General features: G+C 44.4%; 1 protein-coding gene across 1 annotated transcript in view; it reads left to right on the top strand.

The window, feature by feature from the left end:
* Positions 1–18,581, top strand: part of Rsu1 (Ras suppressor protein 1) — a 202,856-nt gene extending 184,275 nt beyond the window's left edge. The window contains exon 9 of the mRNA XM_004645188.3: positions 17,955–18,581. Coding sequence (XP_004645245.1) covers positions 17,955–18,057 — 103 coding nt within the window. The 3' untranslated portion in view covers positions 18,058–18,581. The remainder of the gene's footprint in view (positions 1–17,954) is intronic.
* The last annotated feature ends 6,381 nt before the right edge of the window (positions 18,582–24,962 follow it).

Raw genomic sequence — 24,962 nt, 5'->3', positions numbered from 1 at the left:
CTCTCTCTCTCTCTCTCTCTCTCTCTCTCTCTCTCTCTCTCTGTCTCTCTGTCTCTCTCTCTGTCTCTTTCTCTCTTTCTCTACTTGGTACAGGGTCACACTACACAGCTCAGACTCATAATGATCCTCCTGTTTTCAGCCTCCCCAGCACTGGGATTGCAGGTATGCACCACCACGTCTGGACTCTGTCACCAGCTCAGCACAAGTGGGGGCAGGGCCAAGTCCGCATATGCTACTGGGGATCAAGCCCCAGTCCCGGCACTTGCTCATCTTGTGTATTCTTAAGGGGTTGTAATCAGTTTCTTTTTAAGTGAAATTTATAAGTTAAAATGAAAGAAGATATAATTCATGTTAACATTCTGTGATGCTAAGAATGTCTGTATTCTGTACGTGGACAAAGGCATACACGTCCACAGGCCTGAGCTCAGTCTTGCAGAGTCACTTTGCTGTGCCTTTGGGTCAAGGGCTAACCTGCCATGTCCCAGAAACTACATAGGACAGTTCCTTCCAGCAAAATAGACACTGGTGGAAACGAGGACACTAATGAAGGCTGCCGCCTGGGTTGTGTTGTTTTCTGTTCTTCTTGTTTTATTTCCTTGCTGTGCTGAGGATCCAAGCCAGCCCCTTGCACGTGCTAGACAGACACTGTACTACTGGGCTAGATCCCCAGTTCCTATTTTAATACAAACACTTCTGAGACGAGGCACAGCCTTAGCTACCAGGGGAGCACACAGGAAACATAGTGCGTGCCTAGGCTGGCTTGCGCTTAGTCACAGCATTTACTCTTGCTGCTGTAATGGAGGGAGGTGGCAAGTGGAGAGCATCACTGTCAACTTTGCCTAGTGAAGACTTGGAACTGGAACCACGCTGACAGGACGGTGAGGCACACACATAGTGTGCATTGTCACATGCCACCAAGCAGGCATGTGTGCGTTAGCAGAATGCACAGGACATTTTGAAATAACTTGAAATCATCCCAAGTGGTATTATTTACTTAAATATCCTTCCATTTATGTCTTTCCATTTATTTTTATTTCCTAGTATTCCATAATTGTTTTATGTTCAAAAAGTATGGTGAACATTATGCTCATTGGATATCCTTTTCATCAAAATACTAATTCATCAGTACTGTAGATTATGCCTGATTCTAAATTGAGATGGTTTTAACTATTCAGTATGAGCACGTCTCTTAAATACAGGGACACTTTGTTTACCTTTTATATATCTGTTTGTAAGTTAGGGGCAGAGTTCATCATAACATCCTCAGAACTGCCCTCTTTACCCTTACAGTGAACTCGCTGCTTTTTTCTGGCTTCGGTTCCATGCCTGCACTCACTGCAAGTATCCCACAGTCCAGCCCAGTAATTTTGCCCATAGCCCCAAGCTCCCGTGGAATCCGGCCTGGGTGAGATTGCTTCTGTATTCTTACTGTGCATATGATCTTCACATCCAGCAACCATCTTCTGCCCCCACCACAAGCGCTGTGTCATGTCTGGAAAAAAAAAATTAAGTTGCTTTTAAAGAGCTGTAGATGTTGGGCTGACCAAATAGCTCAGTAGACTAAAGCATCTGCTCAGACTCAGGGGCCAAGAGTTCAATCCCCAGGCCTGCTGTCCTGGCCCTTCCCCCATGGTGCGCTGAGACAGAGATTGAGACCAGGCATGGTGGCATGCGCCTGTAATCCTAGCACATGGGAGGCTATGAACAGGAGGATCACTACGAGTCTAATCTACGCAGTGAAATCCTGTACACCCTGTATACCCTGTACTAAATACAAAATAAATGAATAAATAAAATGTTTTAAAAAATAAAGAGCTGTAGACATTTTTAAAAAGTCTTTTATTTATTTATTTGGTATAGGGTCTCGCTACAGAGCTCAGACTCACAGTGATCCTCCTGTTTCAGCCTCCCCAATGCTAGGATTATAGTTATGCACCACTATACCCATTTTCAGTAGCCAGCACAGCCAGAGCCAGCACAGCATGTGGTAACAGGGATTGAACCCAGGTCCTTGTGCTTGTCAGGCAGGCACTTAGACCACCAAGCTATCTCCCCAGCCCTAGCTGCAGACATTTTAATACAAGTTTCTTTTCAGCTCTTCTCTTATCTGTATCAGGAGAAAGCATAGTCAGAGAATTGGCATTACAGGGGCATGCTTGCCTGAAAACATCTCCCCATTGAGCTAGATTTCCCTGAAAAGGAGCATTTCTAGCAAACTTTACCCAAAAAATAGCACCCAGAGTGATGAGTCTAGATCTGTGATGCCTATATATATACTGATTTCTTATCCTTAAATTGTTCCCTGGTGCTATGGCAAACACGATCAGAGCTAATAGTCTAGTGTAAAGGACCTGCTTTGAACACCCAGTTCCAGTGGGGATTGCTGAAGCCCCTTCCCAGTTAGATCAGCAGAGCCCACGATGCTTCTGCCACCAGACCAGTGCTCAGCCTAAGTCCATGAGCCCCCCATGCCTTTGTGCTGGTCAGTGACTGCTAAATTGTGGTGGTGACGTGATCTCCCTGGAGACTCACAGCCTCCTTCCTGATGAGAAGCTCCCAGAGCACGAAGAACAGGCATATGGAAATTCTGCTCTCATGCTTAAGATACAACACGCAAAAGGAATTTTTCATTTTGGCTTTTAAAAAAAATGGAATCGCTCCAGCTTTTCCTCGCTGGTGTGCCTTTTGGAGTTACTGTCCATTAAAGCAGCAGCTAAGGGACGGGGGTTGGTGGAGTTATAATGTAAGCAATGTGGTGTTTGTGAGGGAGAGCTGTAGGAGAGGCGATGATGATTTTAGAAACACTATTCTGGGTGTTGAGTGAACAAAGAGTTATTACTGCAGGAAAAAAGTTTCCCAAAACACATTGTTAATGTGCTCTCAGATTTGGGTCTAGAGAACCATACTGTGAATGGAGTGGAAGATAAGTAGAGAAGAAAATAGCAAATTAAGGGGACAAATAATCAGGGGGTAGGAGAAGGGGGAGGGTTGCCTGCTGGCATCAGCGAAGAGAACATATAACCAGTGTCTGATGCATTTCCTTAAGAATCAGTGTGTTTGCAAATTGCTCCATTGCATCTTAGCAGAAGCTAATCTGAGTAACGAAGAGCTGACTAGCGAACATAGTTGGATGAATTCCCTCAGTACTCCTGAAATATAACAGAGCAAGGAACAGTATAATGAAAAATAACAGAGAGAGTAGCTAGGGGCTTAACTTATGATCAGTGTTCATTACAACAAATGACGCTTTCAATGCAGAGTTACCATAAAGATTATTGACTCTTACGTAATGTGGTTCCCATCTGAATAGATCTGAGAACAGCTTAGCCTGGGCATGGGGGAGCTGGGGTGTGCGTCAGGCTGAGCTGCGCTCTACGCTCTTACTCATTTTTCCAGTTAGTCATGGAGAGCTGAAGTTCAGGACCATGGACAGAGCACAGCTCAGCCCTTCTGGAAGGCTCTGTCTTTTCCATGACTACCAGGGCTGTGTGTTATAACTCAGTGACGACCAGGCTCAGAAAGTGACTAACCTGGTCGGTTAGTTTCATACCAAGGACTCTCCTTACATTCTCTGCCATTTGCTATTTTCCTCAAGCATACATAATAAGCCATTTTTGTAAAAAAAAAAAAAAAAAAAACTCTTTGAAAAGAACTGCTTTGCGTAAAACTTTGGGCAGGCAGCCATAAGGCGTTTTGCAATTCTGTGGCTTCACCCAAGTATGGAATGGACAACCTTGGTTCTGAGCGCAGTGTGCAGTGACTAGGGTTATTGAGCACCTGTTTGGTAATCGATAAGCACTCTGTTATTTCTTCCTTTCAGGCACCCTAGGAAATGTATACTGTTACTATCAGTCCTGTTTTACACATGAGAAAGAACTCTCAGAGAGGCTAGGTAATGTGTCCAAGATTACCCAGCTGCCAAGAATTGCACATGTTTCAGAATAATTTCTAATATTTTGCCTTGTATTGATTTGCACATAGGAACTAAGCTTACAGTAAGATTCCTGTTCATTCCCTCACATACTCATTCTCCCTCTCCCTGAGTACACTAGGTTCTAAGTCTGTCATTGGTTCCAGAACAACATGGTTTGTTGATCTTTGAGTCACTACTGCCTTTCCCTTGCATCCACGGTGTCATCGTGCCTGGCCAAGGGGGCACTTCCCAGCTACCCTGTCCCTCTGGCATCCCCACCTCACACTTCTACTTCTACCTCACTTTCGTCATCTGCATTTAGAATGTTCTAACACCTTCCAGGGGTGTTTTGTGGGTGAGATTCTTCGACAGAACACTAGAGATTCTTGGATGCAAAGGGCTGTTGTGACAAGTATAAGCTCTTTCCTCCCACCTACAACCACAGTTTTGCCTACTGGGGGCAACTGACACAACGTGCTTCTGCCCAAAATGTCATACTCTCCTGGAGTACCCCAGGGCCCCACACAGCCTCCTTGTTGGTGCCTAGAATCCCTTCAGAGATCTTATAAAGCAGCAAATCTAATCTATATTATCTTTCTATTTAACCTTTTTGTACTTGCAGATCCAAAGTTTCTCTAAGAATCGTAAAACTCTGATTTTAAAAAATGAAAAGTTGCATGTGATGGCACATGCCATTAATTCCTACAGCTTGGGAGGCTGATGCTGGAAGATCAGGTTGGGCAAATTTGAGCCCAACCTGGGCCACTCAGAGACATAGCAGGAATCTGTCTCAAATTTTTTTTAGAAAACTAATTTTTCTGTAAGACTCAAAATATAGTAATGAAAAGAAATGTTGAATCCAAAGATGCATTTACTGTTGAGCTGCCACAGATATCTTGTCTGACACTTCCGTGATATGTGGTGACTTGTCCCAGACAACACCTTTCTGTACACCAACACATCTCATACCCACCAGAAGCTGGGTTCCTGTCCTTTGTGTCTCTGGCCAGTATTTGAAAGGGATGCCAAGTGGAGGAACAGCACAGGTTGATTTTTATCTGCCCTGTCTCAGAGATGGTATTCCCCCTCAAAAAGAGCACTACTTACAGAATTTGGCTTTACCTGGAAAACGGAAAAAGGTACCAGGTGCCAATCACTGCTTTTTAATCCAGGGCAAGTCATGTGCATACAGTACCATGTGAATAGTAAACAGCTGGGAGTTTTCTGGTTTTGATTCCCTAGCCTGTTCTGGGTGCTTTGTTTTTAGCTTTACTCCATATGTAAAATGTAATGCACCTTATCAGAAATCCTTTGATGGTGAAGGGAAGCAGAAATAACTGTGCCCTATCCTAACCAGAGCGGAGGAGGAACCTTAGAGATGTGAGCCCTGTGAGGTTTCATTTATCATAACTTGGTTCAGAGCTAAGTCAGCGCATGTGACAGCAGAGCTCTGCAGGTCTCAGAGGTAGAGTGTGTATGTTCCTCCTAGATGCCAAACTCAGATCCACCAAAGCCCATGCCTCCAGTGCTTCTGCAGCGCGTGCTGGGTGCAGTGCCATTGTTGGAGCTCCCTGTTGTTGTGTGGTGTCTGCCCCAGAGTGACAGGGTGTGTGACATCATCACACTTGCGCGATAGTTTCTGCCCCCTTGTATATCAAAGACTTCCTTTTCTCTTTGAAGAAACACAGAGCATCCAGTTAATAGCTGACTTCCAGAACCTTCTGCGTCCCAGTATTCTTGGCCCTGGACTCTGATACCGATAGCCTTGTGCTTCTGTTTAACAAGATATCTGGTCTTCTGTCGCCTCAGCTGTGTGTCAAGTCACTGGAAAGGAAGGACACTCATGAGCAGAGTCTGTGCCACCAGTCACAAAGAGACATAGTAATGATGGTATTAGTAAGATTCTTTTGTCATTTGTCCTTACCTTAAAAGCCTAAGAAAGAGAGGAAGGAAAGGTTTCTTTTTGGTATTAATATTCCTGCTTATGTCACAGCTGATCTGTCAGTGTAGTATCATTTACATCCCCAGCCATCAGACAGATGTGGACCCTCACAGTTTCCTTTGTGGACACAGCTTAAGGCCTAGATTAGGTCACATATAGAAAGTGCTGTGGAAGCATCCTGTGTGAACCTGAGTGTGTGGCGAGTGCTACGTGAGTTGCTCGTGCGAAGGCATGCTCAGTGATGTCCAAGGTCAGAGCCTCTGCTGAGCTGCTCACCAAGGAACCTTGTATGGCTGTACAGAAGAGTCTTCTGTAAGGAGAAAAGTGTTCTCATTTTTACTGTGTGTGGCAGAGCAAAGGGAAAATAAAATCACCACTTTTATAATTTTTATCAAGGAGTTTTCTTTCATGAAGACTATCTTCAGCTCCTTTTTACTAACAGTAGTGTTATGGTTTGTGTGCAGTTGTTTCCCCAAAGCCTCATGCAGTCCTTGGGGTGAAGTTGTAGAGTTTGTGGTTAATGCATGATCCAAGGCTGGGACTACGGGTCTGAGTACTGCTTGGATTGTGGGTGTGAGTGCTGCGCCCACCCTGGGGCAGACAGCCTGAAGGCAGTGTAAGGAAAGAGAGGGGCTTGCCTCTGCCACTGCTGCTGCTGCCCCTCCCTTTTGCCTTTGCCCTTTGCTATTTTCCACCACCATGAACTGCTGCCCTCTGCCATGTGGCACTCTGCCTTGGAGCCAGCTGAGTATGGACTGAAACCTCCACTAACTGTGAGCTAAATCAACCCTTCCTTCCTTCATTTAGGTGTCAGGTATTTTGTCCCAGCAATGAGAGAAGAGTAACTGAGATAAATGGGTAGGACTAAAAGCCCATTGTAACATAAAGGAATCTAGTGGAAGCCCCTGATCCCAGGACTGAGAGAATCTCCCTAGAAGACAAAGGCTGGGTTCCCCCTATGTAGATTGGTGGTCATTTTACCTCATATCTCTGTGCTCTTTAGCCTGGAAAACCCTGCAGTGCACTGAGGAAACTGAGTCAGAAAGTGATGCAGGGATGGGCCTCGTTGCACACATCTGTAAGCCTCGTGCTCCAGAGGCTGAGGCAGGAAGGGTGACTGTGCATTCAAGGCCATGCTAAACTACAGAGTGAGACCTTGTCTCAACCACTCAAGGAAAAGAAAGAAGAATAAAAGCTGATATAGGAGCCAGGAATTTGTGACAGACGATGACGTCCCCTAACCCTTCACCCTGCCCTGCGTGGTACATACTCAGTAAATGACTCGTAGTAGACAGTGGGATTGGGATCAAAGACATCAAGAAATGCTGCTTAGCAGAGATTCTCATTAAGTTCATGTGTACCGGGTGACTGTTTTGTGCCAAGCACTGGGTCTAGAAAAGCAAAAATAATTTTCACATTGTGCTGCTACCAGAGTCACCAGTGATCCGTTGGGGGTCATGCACACAGTTGATGCCTTCAGTGCATCTTAGTAAATGCAAGCATACACACTTTCATTCTGTCAGTCAGCATCAGTGGCATGTTCATCGCATGCTGGAGACAGAAGGCACTGAAGAAGACAGACAAGATCCTAGTCTCTAGGCACTAATCTTCTGTTAGGAGAGGAAGGAAACAAAATAACCTAATAAACTTAACAATTGGGACACAGAATAGCAAGAAGAGTAATATGGTCAGAGATGCGGACATGGAAGATTGTGTGGGAAAATTTACATTTGAAAATAGGTAGCACTCAGCATTCCCTTCAGATGTGGGGAACACAAAGCCTAAGGGGCAGGCCATAATTTGGTGGTTCTAGAAAAACAATCCAGCCATACAGCAGACTCCAAACATGTCATGATAGAAGGGCCCACACAGTGTCACTAGATTCAAGATCTCCATCTTTCAGTCCTTTATCTATGCTGATTTCTATCCTGGATAGATTCTTATCACACTTGGCCAAGATGAGAACTAGCACATCTCGGTTCCTATCATTCCTAATTAAAAGAGAAGGAAAGGACTTTCTCCGGCTGTTGGAGCTAAAGTCTCAAGTCCATTGCTGTCTGGCTCACCTGGATGGTGTGCTTGTATGTGAACAGGTGCAATGGCTGGAGGCAGGTGCCCCCCAGAGGCTTGAAGCTGAACCATGAGCCCTGTGACACAAATTTAGGGGTGGTAGCTCTCAACTCGAGTCCAAAGGCTACATTCTTATCCACAGTGTTGGAGGTATTGGTATCTCCATTCCTCCCCCTGGAAAGAGGGGTTGGTGCCAGAGCCTATTTTAGGGAGACCTTAAAAACTGCAGAGTGAGGAATGGGGACCCACATCAGTAGTGGAAGGAGACTTGGGATGGGGGCAGAGAGGCCAGTGGGTGGGGGAAGAAAGGAAGGGAAGCTGGCCAGAGAATGGACCATGCAGTCAGTCTTGGGGCCACCACTGTAGGACAGTAGTGCCACCCCTGTAACAATATCACCCTGACAGCACATGCACAAGAATCGTAGCCTGCTGGTCCCCACCACCCTTTGTCACTGATTTCTCTGTCCACACTGCCTTAGGCTGGTTATAGCCGTGCCTGCTTGCCTGGGAATTACACTGTTTATTCTTGGTAACATGTTGTGTTTCAGCTTTGACCCATTTGCTACTTACATGGTTTGGCACACAGAGGACAGTCTTAATTTCTTTTATATTCTCATTTTCAGGTGGGCCTCACTCTCTGCACCCTGCCCCGACTGTAATGATCTCTTTAGCTAATTCTGTGTTGACACGACGTGAAACTTAAAGTGGGTTGTATGATATGGATAAGATATTATAATAATCTTTGAAGACACAGGGTAGCATCCAGCTATGCATGCTAAGAGATTAGAGAATTATTTTGTAATTTGACTTACTAGTTAGTAGATTTTCATAATAGTCAGGGGCCCAGGGAGATGGCTCAGTGGAATAAGCACTTCCCTGGCAAGCACAAGGGCCTGAGTTCAATCCCTGGTTCCTCAAAAAACAACAATAACAACAAAAAATAATAGTCAGTTTTAAGAATAGCTTTAGCAGGGCAAACTGCCCATAAATAAATAATTCCTTGCTTTTTCCTTCATATTTGTAAGTAGGCTTGTGTATTTGTGTGTGTATCACAAACATATAGATGTATACAACCAAGTGTCTCCTTTCAATCGGTACAAATGCCATTTTCTAAAATAATTCTTCCATAAAGAATTATTCATTCCAGCTCCGCAGTCTACCAGGCAGGTAGCTTGAGAAACTTAGGGCGCCCTTGGACTTAGTTTCTTTTGCCTTTAAGTTGATTCTGGAAATTGCAACATTTAGCACTTTGCGGTTTAATTTAAAAGGATTACCTATTTTCTTAAATGCTTAAGCAGGGAAGCAAGTTGCAGTTATTGATTTTTCTCTGCATGCATTCTGTGCAAGCTGGATTTGCTCTTTCCCTGGGGAACATACCTCCTGAACTGCATGCGTGCTAGTGACAGCTTGGACCTCTGATACATAACCGAAGACCTTGCCTAATATCCTTGCAACTGCTCAGGGAATTTTTATTAAGTAAAAGCATCATTAGAGTTGACAGGATGATGAAGTTTAATGAGCATCTTTTGTGCATGATACTGTTGGCTGTGCTCTGCCAGAATTCTCATTTCTCCTCTTGCGGGGCAGCAAGCAAGTCTGGAGTGTGTAACATGTTTTTGGAACAGCCGTATATTTTATATTCTTATGCAGCCTGATACTGCGCTCAGCCAGCTCCCCATTCCTTTTGGCACTTTGTACATATAGCACTTGCACGTGTCTGTTTATACTTTCTTTACATACTGTACATTGAGAACAGACAATGGTGAGGATTATGATAGAAAAGACCGTGACGGGCCCGCGCCACTGCTAGTGAATGGCATGGAGCTGTCTCTTGGAGCACTGGTTTAAAAAAAAAAAAAAAATTGTTGCCTTTTAAATTAATGAGGCTCCTCATAGGACCAGGATAACTAAATTTTTCTTCTTTAGGACTCAGCAATTCCTGTGCTAAGCTGTCATCAGCTCCTGGTTGCTGCTGGATAGGACAAAGATATTGCAAATACTTATTAATAATCTAAGCTTCACACTTTGTCCACAGGTTTATTTGCAGGGATTTTAAATTTAGCATCCAACCATAAGTTACAGATGAAAAGCAGTATTATCTCTCTCTATTATTTCTGCTATCCATCTACTTAGATTTTAAAATTGGTTCTTTTCTTGGTCTGTAGAAGGACTTTCCATGGAAACTCCCGAAAACAACAGTAGGGAGGCATATGACATGAACAAATGACTTCAGAGCAGCATATTGTACCTCTCATACACCTGGCATCCTGAAACACAATATTTACATCACACACAATGTGTTCCTAACAGTGCCTTGAGTGTATGGAACACAAAAGAAGTCAAGCCTACACTCTCCACTCTCAAGCGCAGGGTGTCTTATTAAGAAAGCAAAATGGAAACATCAAAAGAAAGATGGCTGACAAGGCAACTCAGTCAAGTTTGAACTTGGAAACAGTTGCCTGGATTTGACCCCAGACTGAAGTTGTAATGCACTACTTTTTTCATATGAAAAAGAAAGATTTTAACAGGCCCTACCTCACTGGATGTCTGGGCAGTGAATACTTGTGTAGTCACAGTGTAGATGTTTGTTACTACTAAGGTAGGAACCATGCATATAAGCCTCAATTTATGTATCATCAAGCACTTAGTAGGGAGTACCTGACAAATCCCGTGATCCTTAGTAAAAGCAGAATAGGGAAAGGGGATGGAAGAAACAATAAACATCTCAAGTCCTCAAAATATGAATGGGATCTGAGTTGCAGAAAGGACCCAGCCAGGCATTCAAGCCAATAATAATGTAGACCAGCCAAACAAAAAAGCAAACACAAAAACAAAACAAAACGAAAAATGGACCTGAAGGAAGATTCACTGGCTGGAAATGTGAATCCCAGGCTTTTGATCAAGTTGGCCCTTTTTTATTTCTTTCAAGCCACCTTAAGTAACTCATGCCAGTCTGCTGGCCAGCAAGGTCAGGAGTGTGCTGATCTTTCCATTTCCAGCTGAGATACCAGAGTTTTTGGAAAGACAGAAAACTTGAAGTTATTCACCTCCTTGGTGGCAGAACTCACACTGGATTCTTCTTTCTTGTGCTCTGTGCTGCCTGCCTCAGAACCAGTTGTGTTTCACTAGTGCTGTTAGTGCACAGGAAAGATGAAGCCGGGGAAGCTGGCCCCAGGTCACATGTGGCACAGCTGCTGTGTTCCGGGTACAGTCAACCTAGGGACTCTGGGTCCTGTTCCCTATGCACACACAGAGACTTTCCTAACAGTCAGGTACAGGAAGCACTGGATGAGACAAAGTACCAGTGTCAAGGGGACCAACCAGGGAACTATTGTCATAAGCTAATGGCCACATGATAGAAGGTGGAAAAGAAGAATGTATACACTCCCACTGAGTTATGAATCTGTTGAAAAACTGATGAAAGTCACAGCCCTTTAGGCTGAAATGTACACACTCAGCTTTGCCTGGAGTTTCAGATCGGTCTATGGTCCCCACCTAAGAATTGCTACCTCAGAGGGAACTTCTATCAGATTTGACTGACATGGATAGCAGAAAAAGAGGCAGAAGTCAAAATGATGTCAACATTTGGTCCAATGGTTTGTAGACGTGGGGGAAGCCGGCAGAGGGAAGTTCCACCCGCTTTGCTGATTTTTGTGCCTGAGTCTCCAGTGAACTGAAGGGGATGGTAACTTGGGGAACTGCTGCTCAGAAGTAATCACTGGCACTGTAAAATTAGACAATCTTTCTGGGGAAGAGGATACGGAGATAAAAGCAGGGACACACAACCAGAAGAGGTCTCCAAAGAGATAGAAAGAGCAAGGACAGTGCCCTGTGTCCAGAAGAGGAAATTATCAAGGAGGCGGGTAGCCCTTCATGGTCTTTATTGCCACAGCAGAAAGAGGAGGTGATAGTGCCTCAGCCTGCATCCAGCAGAAACAAGAAAATTCTTGGAGTTCTCCAGAACAGAATGTGTCCACGAGAAATAAAACTCACATATCAATAACTGAAAAACATACACATCACAGTGCTTAATAAATATATCTGTTGCTAAATCAGCTCGGATTATGGTGGGCTGGGATTTTCTTCTGCTGTGCAATTTTTGATGTAACTGATGATGGTGGTCAGGTGCGTGGAGCTTCAAGTGGCCCCATCTGCAGTCTGCTTTAACACCACCCTCTAAAGCGGTCCACTGGTGACCTGTGCAATTCAAAATCATTTCATGATGTTTCCTCTGGTGATGGTCCTTCCCAGGGGTTCTTCAGTCAGTAGCGTAGGCAGGGCCCAGTGCCACATTTGCCCTTGGACGTCACAGCTGGAACGAGAGCCCCTGTGAGCCTGAGCTGGGCTGACTCCTCATCTCCCCTGGCCAACAGCATCTACAGTCACTTCGACTTTGAAATCATCTTTGGTAACACAAACCTCTTCATTAGACTCCTGGGAGCAATGCATCCTTTCCTGTCACTTTAAAGCACTCTGTTGGTTTTTCCTCCTCTTTAATCATCTCCCAGTTATCCTCTAGAAACCTCAGATTTCAAGGGGGAAAAGATTGTCTCCGGCTCCGTGCAAAAGTCCCCTTTACTTTTTGGGCTCAGCACTTCACCCACTGGTAGCTGCAGATTTACAGATGCCCTTGAACCAAGGTCCCTCAGTCAACTCTCAAGCTGACATCACCAGGTGGCAGTGCTTGTGGGTTCCAGGCAATAGCACATGTGAAGTAATAGAACCTGGCCAGGTGAGTTGAGTCACAGAGGCTCCTGTGAGATCAGATGTAGTCCCTGCCATCCTGTAACATCCAGTGTGTGTCACATGGACACAAGCATCTCCAATTTAATCCTTCCCCATGCACTCCAAAGTAGCTGGCAGTGTTCACCTCCATTTAGCAGATGAGGACATCAGACTGTAAAAGTGGGTGGCATTCCCAGCACATGTGGCATCAGGACTGAACAGAGCACAGAATGAAGAAATGAGACCAAGACTGGACTGTTCTCCAGGAAGCCCCAGGAACAGGGTGTCATGAGCTCCTGCGAGATGAGACAGCAGCCACAGAGGGCAGAGAGCACAGAGGGGACAGCTGGCAGGGAGGAGATGGGGCAGCAGGGCTGAGGGCCATTGAGGTTTGCCCAGTGCAGGGATGGGAAGAACAGGCCAAGCAAGAGAAGCTGGATTCACCAGAGCCCTAAGAGGAAAAGCACACCCAGGAGGAGAGACTGTTGCATGGTCAGGAAGACGAGCTGTACTGAGCGTGCTATTTCCTGTGTTCCTGGAAGCTTTAACAACTCAGAAGCCTTGCTGGCCAGGTGGGACCACCCACCCAGGGTAACTAACTCCCTCTCCATGTTGTCACTCAGTCACCTCCATAAAAATAAATCCAGATACAGTCAAAACATGGGTCATCAGCCCTTACTTTGACAGGGACTGTTCTGTCACAGAGAGGTCCGTTTTTCTTGCCGGGTGGGAAGAGTACACGGCTCTGTCTTTAGAGAATACCTTGCAGTTCCACAAACTTGGTTCTCTAACTTGTCCTCTCAGTGATGTGTTGCCCTAGGAGCCAACTTTTATTCCTGATGAAAGGAAGCAGAGTCCTCACCAGGCGTGGCCCCGCCAGGCCCTCTTGCTGCTCCGCACTCAGCCCGGCAGTTCCCTCTCTCTGCTCCAGCTAATTGTCATCCTTAGCAGCTGCAAACAAAGAATGTGCTGCTTATGGTTCTACACAGTAGAGGTCTAAAATCAGGGTCAGTGTAGCATTGCGTCTGTCCAGAGACTTGAGGCAAGAATGTGCGAGTCTGTCCTTCCCTGCCTGGCTTTGGTGTTGGCCTCACCACTGGGCCCTTCCTCCATCTACCAGCCACCAGCCTTCCTCTTTCTTACAAGAGCCTTTTATTTATTTATGTTTTCAGTTGCTGGGGATTAAAAGCAGGGTCTTCCCTCTAAACTGCATTCGCAGCCGTGTGTGTGTGTGTGTGTGTGTGTGTGTGTGTGTGTGTGTGTGTTTATTATGGTTTGTGTCTAGTTGTCCTCTCAAAGCCTCATGCAGTCATGGGGCAGCTTCTGGAGTCTGTGATTGATTCTAGATGAATGCTGGGATTATGGGTGTGAGTGCCCTGGGCAGATACTCTGCATTACTATGTGAGGTGGAGAGAGGGGCCCGCTAGCTGCTGGAGCTGCTGCTGCTCCCTTTGCTGTCTTGCTCTTTGCAGCTGCCATTGATCGCTGCACTGGTGCCTTGTACCACTCTGCCTTGGAGCCAGCAGAGTACATTCTGAAACTTCCACTAACTGTGAGCCAAATAAACCTTTCCTTCCTTAATTTTGGATATTGAGTATTTTGTCCCAGCAACAAGAGAAGGGTAACTGAGACAATGTTTTATTTTTTAACTTTATTTTAAGAGAAGGCATAAGTTGCCCAGGGTGAACCTGAACTTTCAGTCCTCCCTCAGTGTTCCAGAGTGCTGGGTAAGAATGTTTTCTGATGACATTTGGTTCACCCTAAGACCCAGGATTATCTTCCCAGCTCATGGTCCTTAATTTAGTCCCCCCCCCACAGCAGGGTCACCTGGTCCATCTAAAATGCTAAGTCCACAGGTCCTGGGGGTTAGGATATTGGCCCCCTCAGGAAGCAACTGATCTGCCTGCCACACTCACCACACTGAGACCCATGGCTGACTACTGGTGGAGCCTAGAATGGAATTCAAGGCTTTGGACCCTGAGCCACATCTGGGTGCTGACTGTGCTAGCCCTGTCCCCACATGGGAGTGGCTGTCCAGGAAAAGGCCACCTCTCATCTGCCAACACAGCTGGAGGAGTTAAAGGATGTCACAGCAGACCCTGTGTCCTCCAGCCCTGCTGATGACTCACCAAAGAAGTGGGGCAATGCATTTAGCTCAGTTGGCCTTAGTTGCTGTCTTCAAAGAGGATTAAAACCTTTCTTCCCAAGGTACATGGGGATTTAACATTGATAGAAAATACCATGTTCTATTCAGAGGGAAAAGTCCTAAAGAAATAAGGTAATCACATAATTGCCTTTATTTAATCACTCTTGAGTGATCAGCCATTCTTTTCAAAAGCTTGTGGAGTCCATTTCTAATGGATTTGCCATGGTGCCAGGCTTACTGGACCACCTTGCTAAGAAAAGGACATCCTCACCAGAGCCAGCAACTACAAGTGTCAACATTTTGATTTAAATATCCGCAATTGCAGTCTCAGGCCTGGCCCTTCGTGTGACTTGCTGGATGGCCCGAGGAAATCCAGACACACATGGTGGAGTCTGAGTATAAAGGACAGGAAGTGAAGCAGTAGAACATCCTGATCCCTCAGGCCACCTAGCCTCTGCACCCACTTCTGCAGTGACTGGATCCCCCACCAAGGCCAGCCATGCATCCTGCCAAGCTTGACTCCTCGCTCCTCCAGGATGTAACACAGATCAGGCCTTAGCAGCCACAGCTTCTGCCTCCCCCGGCCTTGTACCCCCTTTCCTAGCACCCAGATGTCCAGGTGTGTGGACTGTGGAGTCATTTGTGAAGGATTTTACAGTGCTTGAAGTTTGATATCTATTTCTTTTTGTTTCCTGGAATAAGAGGTGGGAAAAGAGAGGAAAGATATGATGCTTTTAAGTGGGCTGTGACTGGAGCTACTGAGATCATAGGTATCCGGTGAAATCACAGATGGAATCAGACCTTCACTTTGTGCGAGGTGACCTGGGCATAGGCAGGTCCAGGGAATGCCACCCTGTAGCATGAAGGCCGTGAGCCTAGAGCTTGGAGCTCATGGCCTTCAGCAAAGCTGTATCTTAGGAGGACATGATCAGAGGATCCTCAAGAGAAGAGTATGTTTCAGGGTGCATTGAGATAGCAGATGTCTCCAAACTCAGAGGTTTTTCTACCTCTTTGGCTTAACTAGAGAGATGTTGGGAAGGAAAAACTGTCAGGTTGGGTTCAGCCAGGTAATGCACAATGTGATGAGTCTGCGCCCGAGCCCAAGTCTGCTGGGTCCTCCCGGCTGTGAGCCAGCAGGGCGTGGGGATCCTAAGCCCAGGACAGCCACTCCTAGACTGACTTTTGCCTTTTTCTTCCCCCACCCCAACCTCAGCTTTCTCTTTTGTTTTCTGTGGGCACTACGCCTTCCCCAATCAGTGCCCGTTATGGCACCCCATGGCCCTTACAAGCTCCACCCCCAACTCCGCTCTGTAAATTCTTTGTCTCCTTGCCTCCTCCCCAAGGGTGCTTGCAGTCTCTTCTGAAGCCCTCCTGGACCAAACAATAAAGGTTTTCTTTCCTTTTCTTCCTCTTCTCTGTCACGCCAGAGGAAGAAGCCTTACAGGAGGTCTTCACTTCTTAAGCTCCTGGTGCCGACTTCAACACCCCAGTGCATTTTGCTGTGTAAGGTCACATGCTCATAGGTTTTGAGGATTAGAAAGGGACAGCTCTGGGAAACAGAGATGGCAACAGAGCCAACTTGAGACTTGCTTTCTTGTCTGCCTAAAGCTGTGGTTCCTGGCTCCCAGGCCCCTAAGGTGTCCTTGGCCTGATCTTCACAGCCTCTGGGAACATTTTCTAAACGTGGTGGAGAGGACCCCGAGTAAGGGCATGGATGCGTTTTCTTGGATGCCAGATTCCCAAACAGCTGATTCCTACACAGCTGGGAAGCCCATGTGTGGACTCTCCTGTCCCTTCCAGCACAGATGGTGCCTAGTTGACACAGAGAAAATGACCCGCTGTGGCTGTAGCTGCAGAGCAGCACCCGGCTGGGGACTCTTCCTCTGGCTCCTCAGTCCATTTTCTGCCACCTCTAAGCTCTGTGTTCCTGACTCCATGACAGTGTGTGCTCTTCTTCACCGCTGCTGGGGGACTCTGCTGATACCACTCCTAAGGAGGTGCTTGGGAGCCTCCAGGGAAGAGCACATGGCCTGACCTGTGAGCACCCAGGGTGTGTCCTTCCCTCACCATGCAAGCACAGTCAGCCCCCACATTGCTGTCTTCCCTTCAGCTGTCACAATGGCATTGGCATCAAGAGCACCAGTGCATGCTGCAGTGCACCACGCTTTGTGTGGCCACAGAAACCAATGTCAAGAATGGATGGGGTCTTTGAGTAAACCTTAGAGCCGATGTGAACAGTAAACAGTCTCTGTGCCAGCGTCCCCGCAGTGCAAGCCAGCTGCAGGTGGTTGTGGAAAAATTGAGAGCCAAGACACGCATCGGCTCTGTGGGAGATACAGTTATATCAATAAGGGGAGTTAAGGTTAAGCTGTATTTATTTTAGGGTGGCTTTTAATTTAGTTTAATCAGAATTACTCATAAATTATGGATTAATTACTATCTGGTGCTCAGTTAAATCCCCTCAGCTGTGGAGCCAGCTCCTCTCTGCAGTGAATGCCGTCCACTGTGATTGTAAGGCACTTTGTCAACATTTAATCAGCGGTACTTATTAATATGGCATTGATGTGTCGTCGCCGTTCCTACAGCATCAATCACACATGAACAGCCAGCCCGGACTTGGACCCCATTGCTCTTTGTCACATTAGCCAGCCCCTGGGCTGCCAGGCTAGGCATGATGCTCACTTGTCACAAAACAGACACTGTCTCTCCTGCCCAAACCACTCTTTGTCTTGCTTGCCTTGACTTTCAACATGGCCTTTGGAACATTGGTCTGGGAGGGTTTCCTAGACATTACCTATTCTCAGAGTCCAGAGGACTTCCTCTGTGCTTTCACACCTAGCCCCATGGGTGGCAAGTTCTAGGAGGGTTTGTCCACTGTGGGACATGTACATATGTGTGCATGTGTGTGCGAGACAATTTCATGTAATTATGTGATGCTGGGTATGAAATCCAAGACCTCACACATGCTAAGTAAATGCTCTACCAATGAGCTGTGCCTCCAGCCCTTTAAATTCTTAAGTATAGTAAAACAAGTGATCTTTGAAAGGTGTTCTTCAGGTTATCGACTGTTTCTTGAGGTTGACATATTGCTTGCAGTTCTACCAGTAGAAATTTGGGGTGGGAAAAGAGATCTCATGATTTCCTCTTTCTCTTTTCAGCCTCTACGGCAGACACATGCAAGCAAATCCAGAACCCCCAAAGAAGAATAATGACAAATCGAAAAAGATCAGCCGAAAACCTCTGGCAGCCAAAAACAAATGAGGGGCTGGCAGGCGCAGGGCTTCTGGACTCTTCAGCTAACTCTTCTGACCTCTCTTGCTCCTTCTCGCAAATAAATATAGTGCTTGTGTGGCTTTTAAAAAACATTTCTTTCCACTCTCCCTGTCTAGCTCTTACCAGCTTACCTTTTAAATTCTTTTGGTAGGTGGTAGATTTTTATATGGTGTTAAAACCATTTCCATTTGTTTCCTGGAAATTGCCAAGGGCACAAAGCAGAGCTCTAATTCAACTGCAAATTCCATGGTAGGCACAGGTTTCAATGCTTTGAATAGACACCACAAGCCTGCTTATTATCAAAAGAATAATTAAAATCATGTAACCACTTAAATGTCACAGTTAACACTTTTCATTCTTTTGTTTATTCACACAACTCATTATTTTGCCTTATTAAAAAGTCTTCCTTCACTGCTGAGCTGTAATGTTCACTTAGCTTACAAATGCTTTTAATAAAATCTTGAATTTGTATCACACGACGCTTTCTGACTGGAAAAAAAGAATAATCTGATTTTAGGGTGTACACATTTTTGTTTACTGTTTCTAACCCCCAAAAATATTACCTTCTCCAGTTTTACTGCTTGCAGATGATAAACTTCCCATGAAGCAGATTCAAAATTAAGTCAGAGTTAGTTTCTTCTCACATCAATTTGTCAGGGGTTTATGTATTTTTTTCTTTCTTTGAAGACTGTTTCTAAAATTAGGAAGCTACAGAAAAACAAATCTCTGGGAGATTCTGCCAAAGGATTTTGGAAAGCAGCATTCCTTCGCTGAAGAAGTGGTGACTTCTGCCAGCGGCTGGTAGACAAGAGCTGTGAAACGGAGGGAGGAAGCCTCAAATACGTGTTTTCATCCCTGCAGAAAATCTGCTCACACTAAAGCCTTCTTCTGGGAGACTTCGGTGCCAGTGGAGTTGTATCACCCTGCACTGTCTACACCGTGGCCCGTGAGGAACCTGCCGCGGCCGAGTCCTTAAACAACTAATCATTTCACATCTGTGATAGGCAGCTTTCCTTCTTATCAGGATTCGCATTATGGGAATGAAAATAAATCCAAACAGATGCTTTGTGTTGAGAGGGCTACGGACACCTCATAGCTTCCCAGTAAGAGGTGTGCCCAGATGAAGAGGAGTTGGACTGCTGGACAGGACCTACCTGTCTCTCCTAGAGGTTCTGGCAGTTCTCACCTAAGCTCCTTGTAGGAGGCCACTGGCACCCTCAAAAGCCAAAGCAAAACAAGCCCAGAACCATTAGCATGTGTACTTTCCATTTCAATGGGTCTGAATAGCTTCTATCAGTTTCCAAGAAATTATCCTTGGGAAGAGATTCCCTTGGGGGCTGTCTGTTTGACAATAGAGTAGATACCATTTTCAGAGTCATAATACTGTATTTGCCTCCACCTAAATTTTTTGGGTTTTTTTTTTAGCGGAACCAGGGATTGAACTCAGGTCTTTGTGCTTGCCAAGCCAGTCCACCTAAATTTTTTAAATTCATCAAAGAACTTATGAAATTGCAGGAGGAGCAATGGCTTTATTGTGGTTGATTGGAAAGATTTAACTATGATTAGCAGTAAAGCACTAATAAAATCAATGACATCAAGGCTTATTAAATAAATTTTTCCTAGGGCTGGCCTGATAGCTCAGTGGACTAAAGTGCCTGCTTAGGTGGAGCACGGTGACGGGGCATAATCCCCAGTGAGCTGTGCTGGCCCCACCTGTGGTGCATGCTGAGATGGTGATGGAGACTGGGCGTGGTGGCGCATGCCTGTAATCCCAGCACTTGGGAGGCTGAAAACAGGAGAATCACTGAGTCCAATCTACACAGTGAGACCCTGTAGACTCTGTACTAAATACATAAAAAATAATTTTTTTCCTGTAGCATTCCTGGTAGAAATACAGGCAGTGCATATATACTCACAAGGAAGAGGTATCTCAAGAAACAAAAGAGAAAGGAGGGGCCAACACTCACTACTAAGCGAAAACATGCAATTCACGGTGAGTATGAGCAATGTGTACCAATGAAAAATGTGCAGATTTTTTTAAGGCAGTATTAAGTGTTACAGAAGCAGTGTGATATAAAGGCCCTTGAACATTGCTGCTGGGAATATTAAGTTTCTTGCAAGGTGGTCGCAGTTTGACAGTATGGAGCCAAACCTTAAAAGTGTGTACTTGGATCCAGGATTCATATTGCTAGGATGTTTCCTAATACACAAAGCCCTGTGTAAGACTTGTCTTAAGAGCATTATGTACAAAGTGAAAATGTGGGGGAAAGCTGGATGCCCCCAGTTAAGTAGGAATAAAGATTTTAAACACTACCATCATGATGGCCCAGTTATGTAAAAAGGAAATTGTATTTAAAATATGTAAACATAAATGTATCAAATGGAAATGAAAGAATTTTAAGCCTGATTATGTCTTCATGGTAAACTAAAATTTTTTTCATTGTCCTTTTATACTTATTCTGTGCTTTAAATTTTCTGTAATCATGTCCACTTTTGTAATCAGAAACATGAGATACATGTTTTTAAATGAGATTAGCACGTTGTATACTATGTAACTCAGAAAATAAGATCATATACTTAAATTCAAAGCATAATATAAAATATTCAGTTGGCCTTTTTTCTTTTGTTATTAAAATAGGTTTTTCACATCTTTTTCTGCGGTGTTTTCTTGTTACTTTCTCTCTAGATGAACAAAAACTGCATAGCTCAGAAGGAAAGCTTTTGATAAGCATATCATGTGACCATCCCAGGACACGTACTGAAATCTTGTGCTGGCCACTGGCACCGTGCTGTCACTCAAGGGACCTGCACCTGTCAGCTTCCTACCCCTGTGACAAAATAGCCAGGGTTCATTCAAAGGAGTTTATTTCAGCTCAAGAAGTGCAGGTTTTAGTCCATAGTTGCTTGGCCCTGTGGCTTTGGGCCTGTGGTGGCACCAAGCCATGATGGGACCCCATATCAGAACTGGGATTACAGGTGCAAAGGTAATTTTCTAACAGAGCTTCATAATGTTGCATATGTACCCGGTAGAAAATCCTCGAAGCGCCACCTTCAGAATAGAATCAGAGCTAAAGATCTTCGCTGTCTCCTTCTACCCTGATCAAAGTCACCCTCATTTCTCACCTGGATTATAGAAGTGTCCTCCAGGATGCCACCCACTTTCACTGGCCTATTAGTCTGCTTCACAGAGCCTGTAAAGCTGGCATCTAATCAGGGCCCCTTTCTGCTCAAGATCTTCACCAACCCCTTGTCTGCTTCCTCGGTGTGAAAGCCCTGGTCACCACAGCCTAGAACCCTGCAGGCCGTGGTCTTCTTTCCCCTGCCTCTTCCTGCTTTTCTGCATGCTTTCTCTGCACCAACCACATGGGCCTCCAGGCTCTTCCCATTTCGAGGCTTTTGTGCATGTGGTCCTTCTAGAATGTTTTCCCAAATACAACTCACCCACCAGCTTCGAATCTTCGTTAAGAAGATTTTAACGAACTCTTTAATATATTTCTCAATACACTGATCTAATTATAAATTGCAGTTTACTTTGCTTACTCCCTATCTCGAGCCCAGGAGCCAGATACCATCACCACTAGAGTGTAGGCTGCATGAGGAAAAGAATCTGCAGACAGACAAGCCCACAGCCAGACATAGTCCAGACCTGTTTTTGTAAATAGCCTTCTTGGTGCGCAGCCATAACCTTTCATCTGCATGTCGTGGATGGCTGCTGTCGTGCTGTTGCCGCAGAGCTAACTGGCCGTGGCAGAGACTACATGGTTCACAAAGCCCAGAAGATTTACTATCTGGCTCTTTACAGAAAACCACTATTAATTATTCTGTTGCTATTGTATATACCAACACCTAGCATGTTTCCTGGTCTACAATAAGGGCTAAATGTTTGTCTAATTAAATATTGTTAACTGGATAATATAACATTAAGGAAAAAATACATATCCCTGTAAGATTTTCTGCTTCATAACTGAGTCCACTTTGCCAAAATCAACTTCCTCTAAAAGAAAAATCTCTTAAATATTATTAAAGATAGAAGTTTATTTAACCCTGTGAGGTTTAAATAAACTTTAAGCCAGTGTAAGTTTCTCTTATAATAACCTAGTTTCTGTATGTTGGTTCTTTAAAATTTTCCCCAGTCAACAATTTACTTTTTGAGGCCAGCCAGATAGCTCTGCAGATTAAAGCTCCTGCTTAGGCAGGTGCAGAGACCAGGGTTCCATCCCCAGCATTCCTTGCTGGCCCTCTCCCCAGGGCACGCTGAGACAGCTATTAAGACTGGGCATGGTGGCACATGCCTGTAATCCTAGGGCTTGGGAGGCTGAAGACAGGACGATCATTATGAGTCTGATCTGTATAGTGAGACCATGTAAACCCCGTACTAAATACATTAAAAAAATTCTTTTGGGGGGGGGCTAAATATTTTATTTTTAATTTTTAAAAAGAATTTTAATAAGTAAAGAATTTGAAAGGGTACAAAATTTTACTAAATAAAATTATAGGAATTCAACAATGGTGGTTGTATTACATATTGTCCTCTTCAAATTAATTGCTCAGATTATCAGATATAAACACGCAAAACTGGTCAAAAATTTAAAAAATTAAAAAGGAAAGAAAAAAGTTAAGCATTAACTGCTCCTTTCAGTAGACCAGCAGAAATCAGCAGTACAATTATCCAAACTCTCCTGTGTGTGTATATATATATATATATATATATATATATATATATATATATTTCTTTTCCCCTGCTTTTCTCCTTTCCCTCATCCCAGTTGTTCCTTCTCTTATAGTTTCTTTCCCCTTATAGTATCCATTGAACCTTTCAGGTTTTATTTACTTTTTGATATTCTTACACTAGGAAGATAATACGATGTTCACACATGCAGGTCCAATTTATTCTGCATGTAAGTATGGTCTCTAGTTGTATCCATTTACCTATAGAAGCTTTGAGTTTATCTTTTTTATAGCTGAGTAATGCTACATTGTGTTAAACAAAACAAAACCCAATAAAACCCTCATCTTTTTAAGTCCATTCCTCACTTGATGGGCCTTTGGGTTGTTTCCAAGACTTGGCTATGCCAAATTGCATTGCTACAAACACTGGTGCACCTCAGAAAATGAGGGACCTCTGATTTCTAGTGTTTCTGTTCCTAGTGTTCTTGTGGTATGTTTTTGATTCTTCTGAAAAAATACACAGAAGGGGACTAGCTTGGTTGAATGGGACCTCTAACCCTAGTTTGACTACTCTGATTTCTGCAGTAGTACCAGCCTACACTCCCACCAACAGTGGAGAAGGGTTCCTTTTTCCCCACAGCCCCGCCAGCATTTGTTACTGATTGACTGATTGATTGATTGACTTTTGGTGGAACTGGGGATTGAACTCAGGCCCTTGCACTTGCCAGGGAAGAGTTTATTCTACTGAGCCATCTCCCCAACCCCTTGATTTCTTCATGGTAGCCATTTCTTTTTTGAGGTAAGATGAAATCTCAGTGCTGTTTTAGCTTGCATTTCTCAAATGACCAATGATGTCGAACAGTTTTTCATGTATTTATTTGCCATTTCTTTTATATGGCTAGGACCTGAAGAACTATGACCTATGACTATCTGTTGGGAGTTAGAGGAAGGGCCTAGTTCTGAAGTAAAATCCAGGGCTGGTGAGATAGCTCAGCATACTAAGCACCTGCTTAGGTGAGCACAGGGACTGGTGTTCAATCCTCAGCACCACAAGCTATGCTGGCCCCACCCCTGGGCTCACTGAGCCAGCCACAGAGAGTGGGTGTGGTGACACACACCTGTAATCTCAGTAATGGAGAGGCTGAAAACAGGAGAATCACTATGAGTTCAAGCTGCATAGTGAGACCCTGTAGCAAATACATTAAAAAAAAAAAAAAACTGAATCATAGAAAAACAGTAAAATCCAAAGTACCCTTGTGAATATCAATCAATTTCACATGACCCTGTGAGTTTTCACTAGAATATTCTTTCTAAGGAAGTGATGTTTCAGGTGGCAGGCAGGTCTGTCAAGTAAAATAAAAAGTCTCTGGTCTACCTTGAAACATTTTGTGTCCTAAAATTAGACATTAATCATTCATGTATGCATCTTTCCATGTAGAGTATCATAAGGGCTTCCTCTATAAACTGTATTTCTTGTACCATATGTATATATGGGCTGTACATCTTCCTGTTAGTAATGTTTTGGGGAAGCTCTATGATCCTTTGAAATAAGTCACATTTCTATTAATAGTACATATAAATATATTGTGATATGACCTCTTAATTTCATGCTTATTTTATACAAAATAGAAACATGATTTGTCATTGTATTTATCTCAGTGGTCATCCTAAATTGGTAGAAAACTTCATCTCAGAGATACAGGAACTTCCCCAAAGGTGCACAGCTAGCAGGTGGCAGAGCAAGGATGTAAAATGTTCCTTTGACTGTCAAGCAAATGTCCCTTATTCTAGTGCACACTGCCCCTCTTCATCCAGTCTGACCTGCTGAGACTACCCAGTGGATAGCCATCCTCTTCCTCTCATCTTCTATACTGAAGTTTCTGGTTTTGAGCTCTTTCAATGTCTGTTACACTCATACATTTAAGTCAATGCATTCCTGACAGCCAGCTCAGTAAAGTATTGCCCCTCTTCAGAAAATGCTGGACCTCTTGTTCTAGTGTTTCTGTTCCTCATTCTTGGTCAGGTGACACCAGATCTCCATTGGCCAAGTACTGTGCTGACCAAGGCAGACAATGAACTTTGCTCCTGAGAGTTGCTTTGCCCATTTCCTGGCTTATCTGGAAAAATAGCACTTCCAAGGTATTGAATCAAGGAAATATTTTATTTATTTATTTTTTTCTACAGTTTTATTGATAAACAGATAGCAATGAGACAGTTTCAAATCA

This window comes from Octodon degus, unplaced genomic scaffold (genome assembly GCF_000260255.1).
Source record: "Octodon degus isolate 3935 unplaced genomic scaffold, OctDeg1.0 scaffold00220, whole genome shotgun sequence".
NCBI lineage: Eukaryota > Metazoa > Chordata > Mammalia > Rodentia > Octodontidae > Octodon > Octodon degus.
Note: the sequence above shows the minus strand (reverse complement) of the source record. Positions and strands in the feature narration are given on the sequence as shown.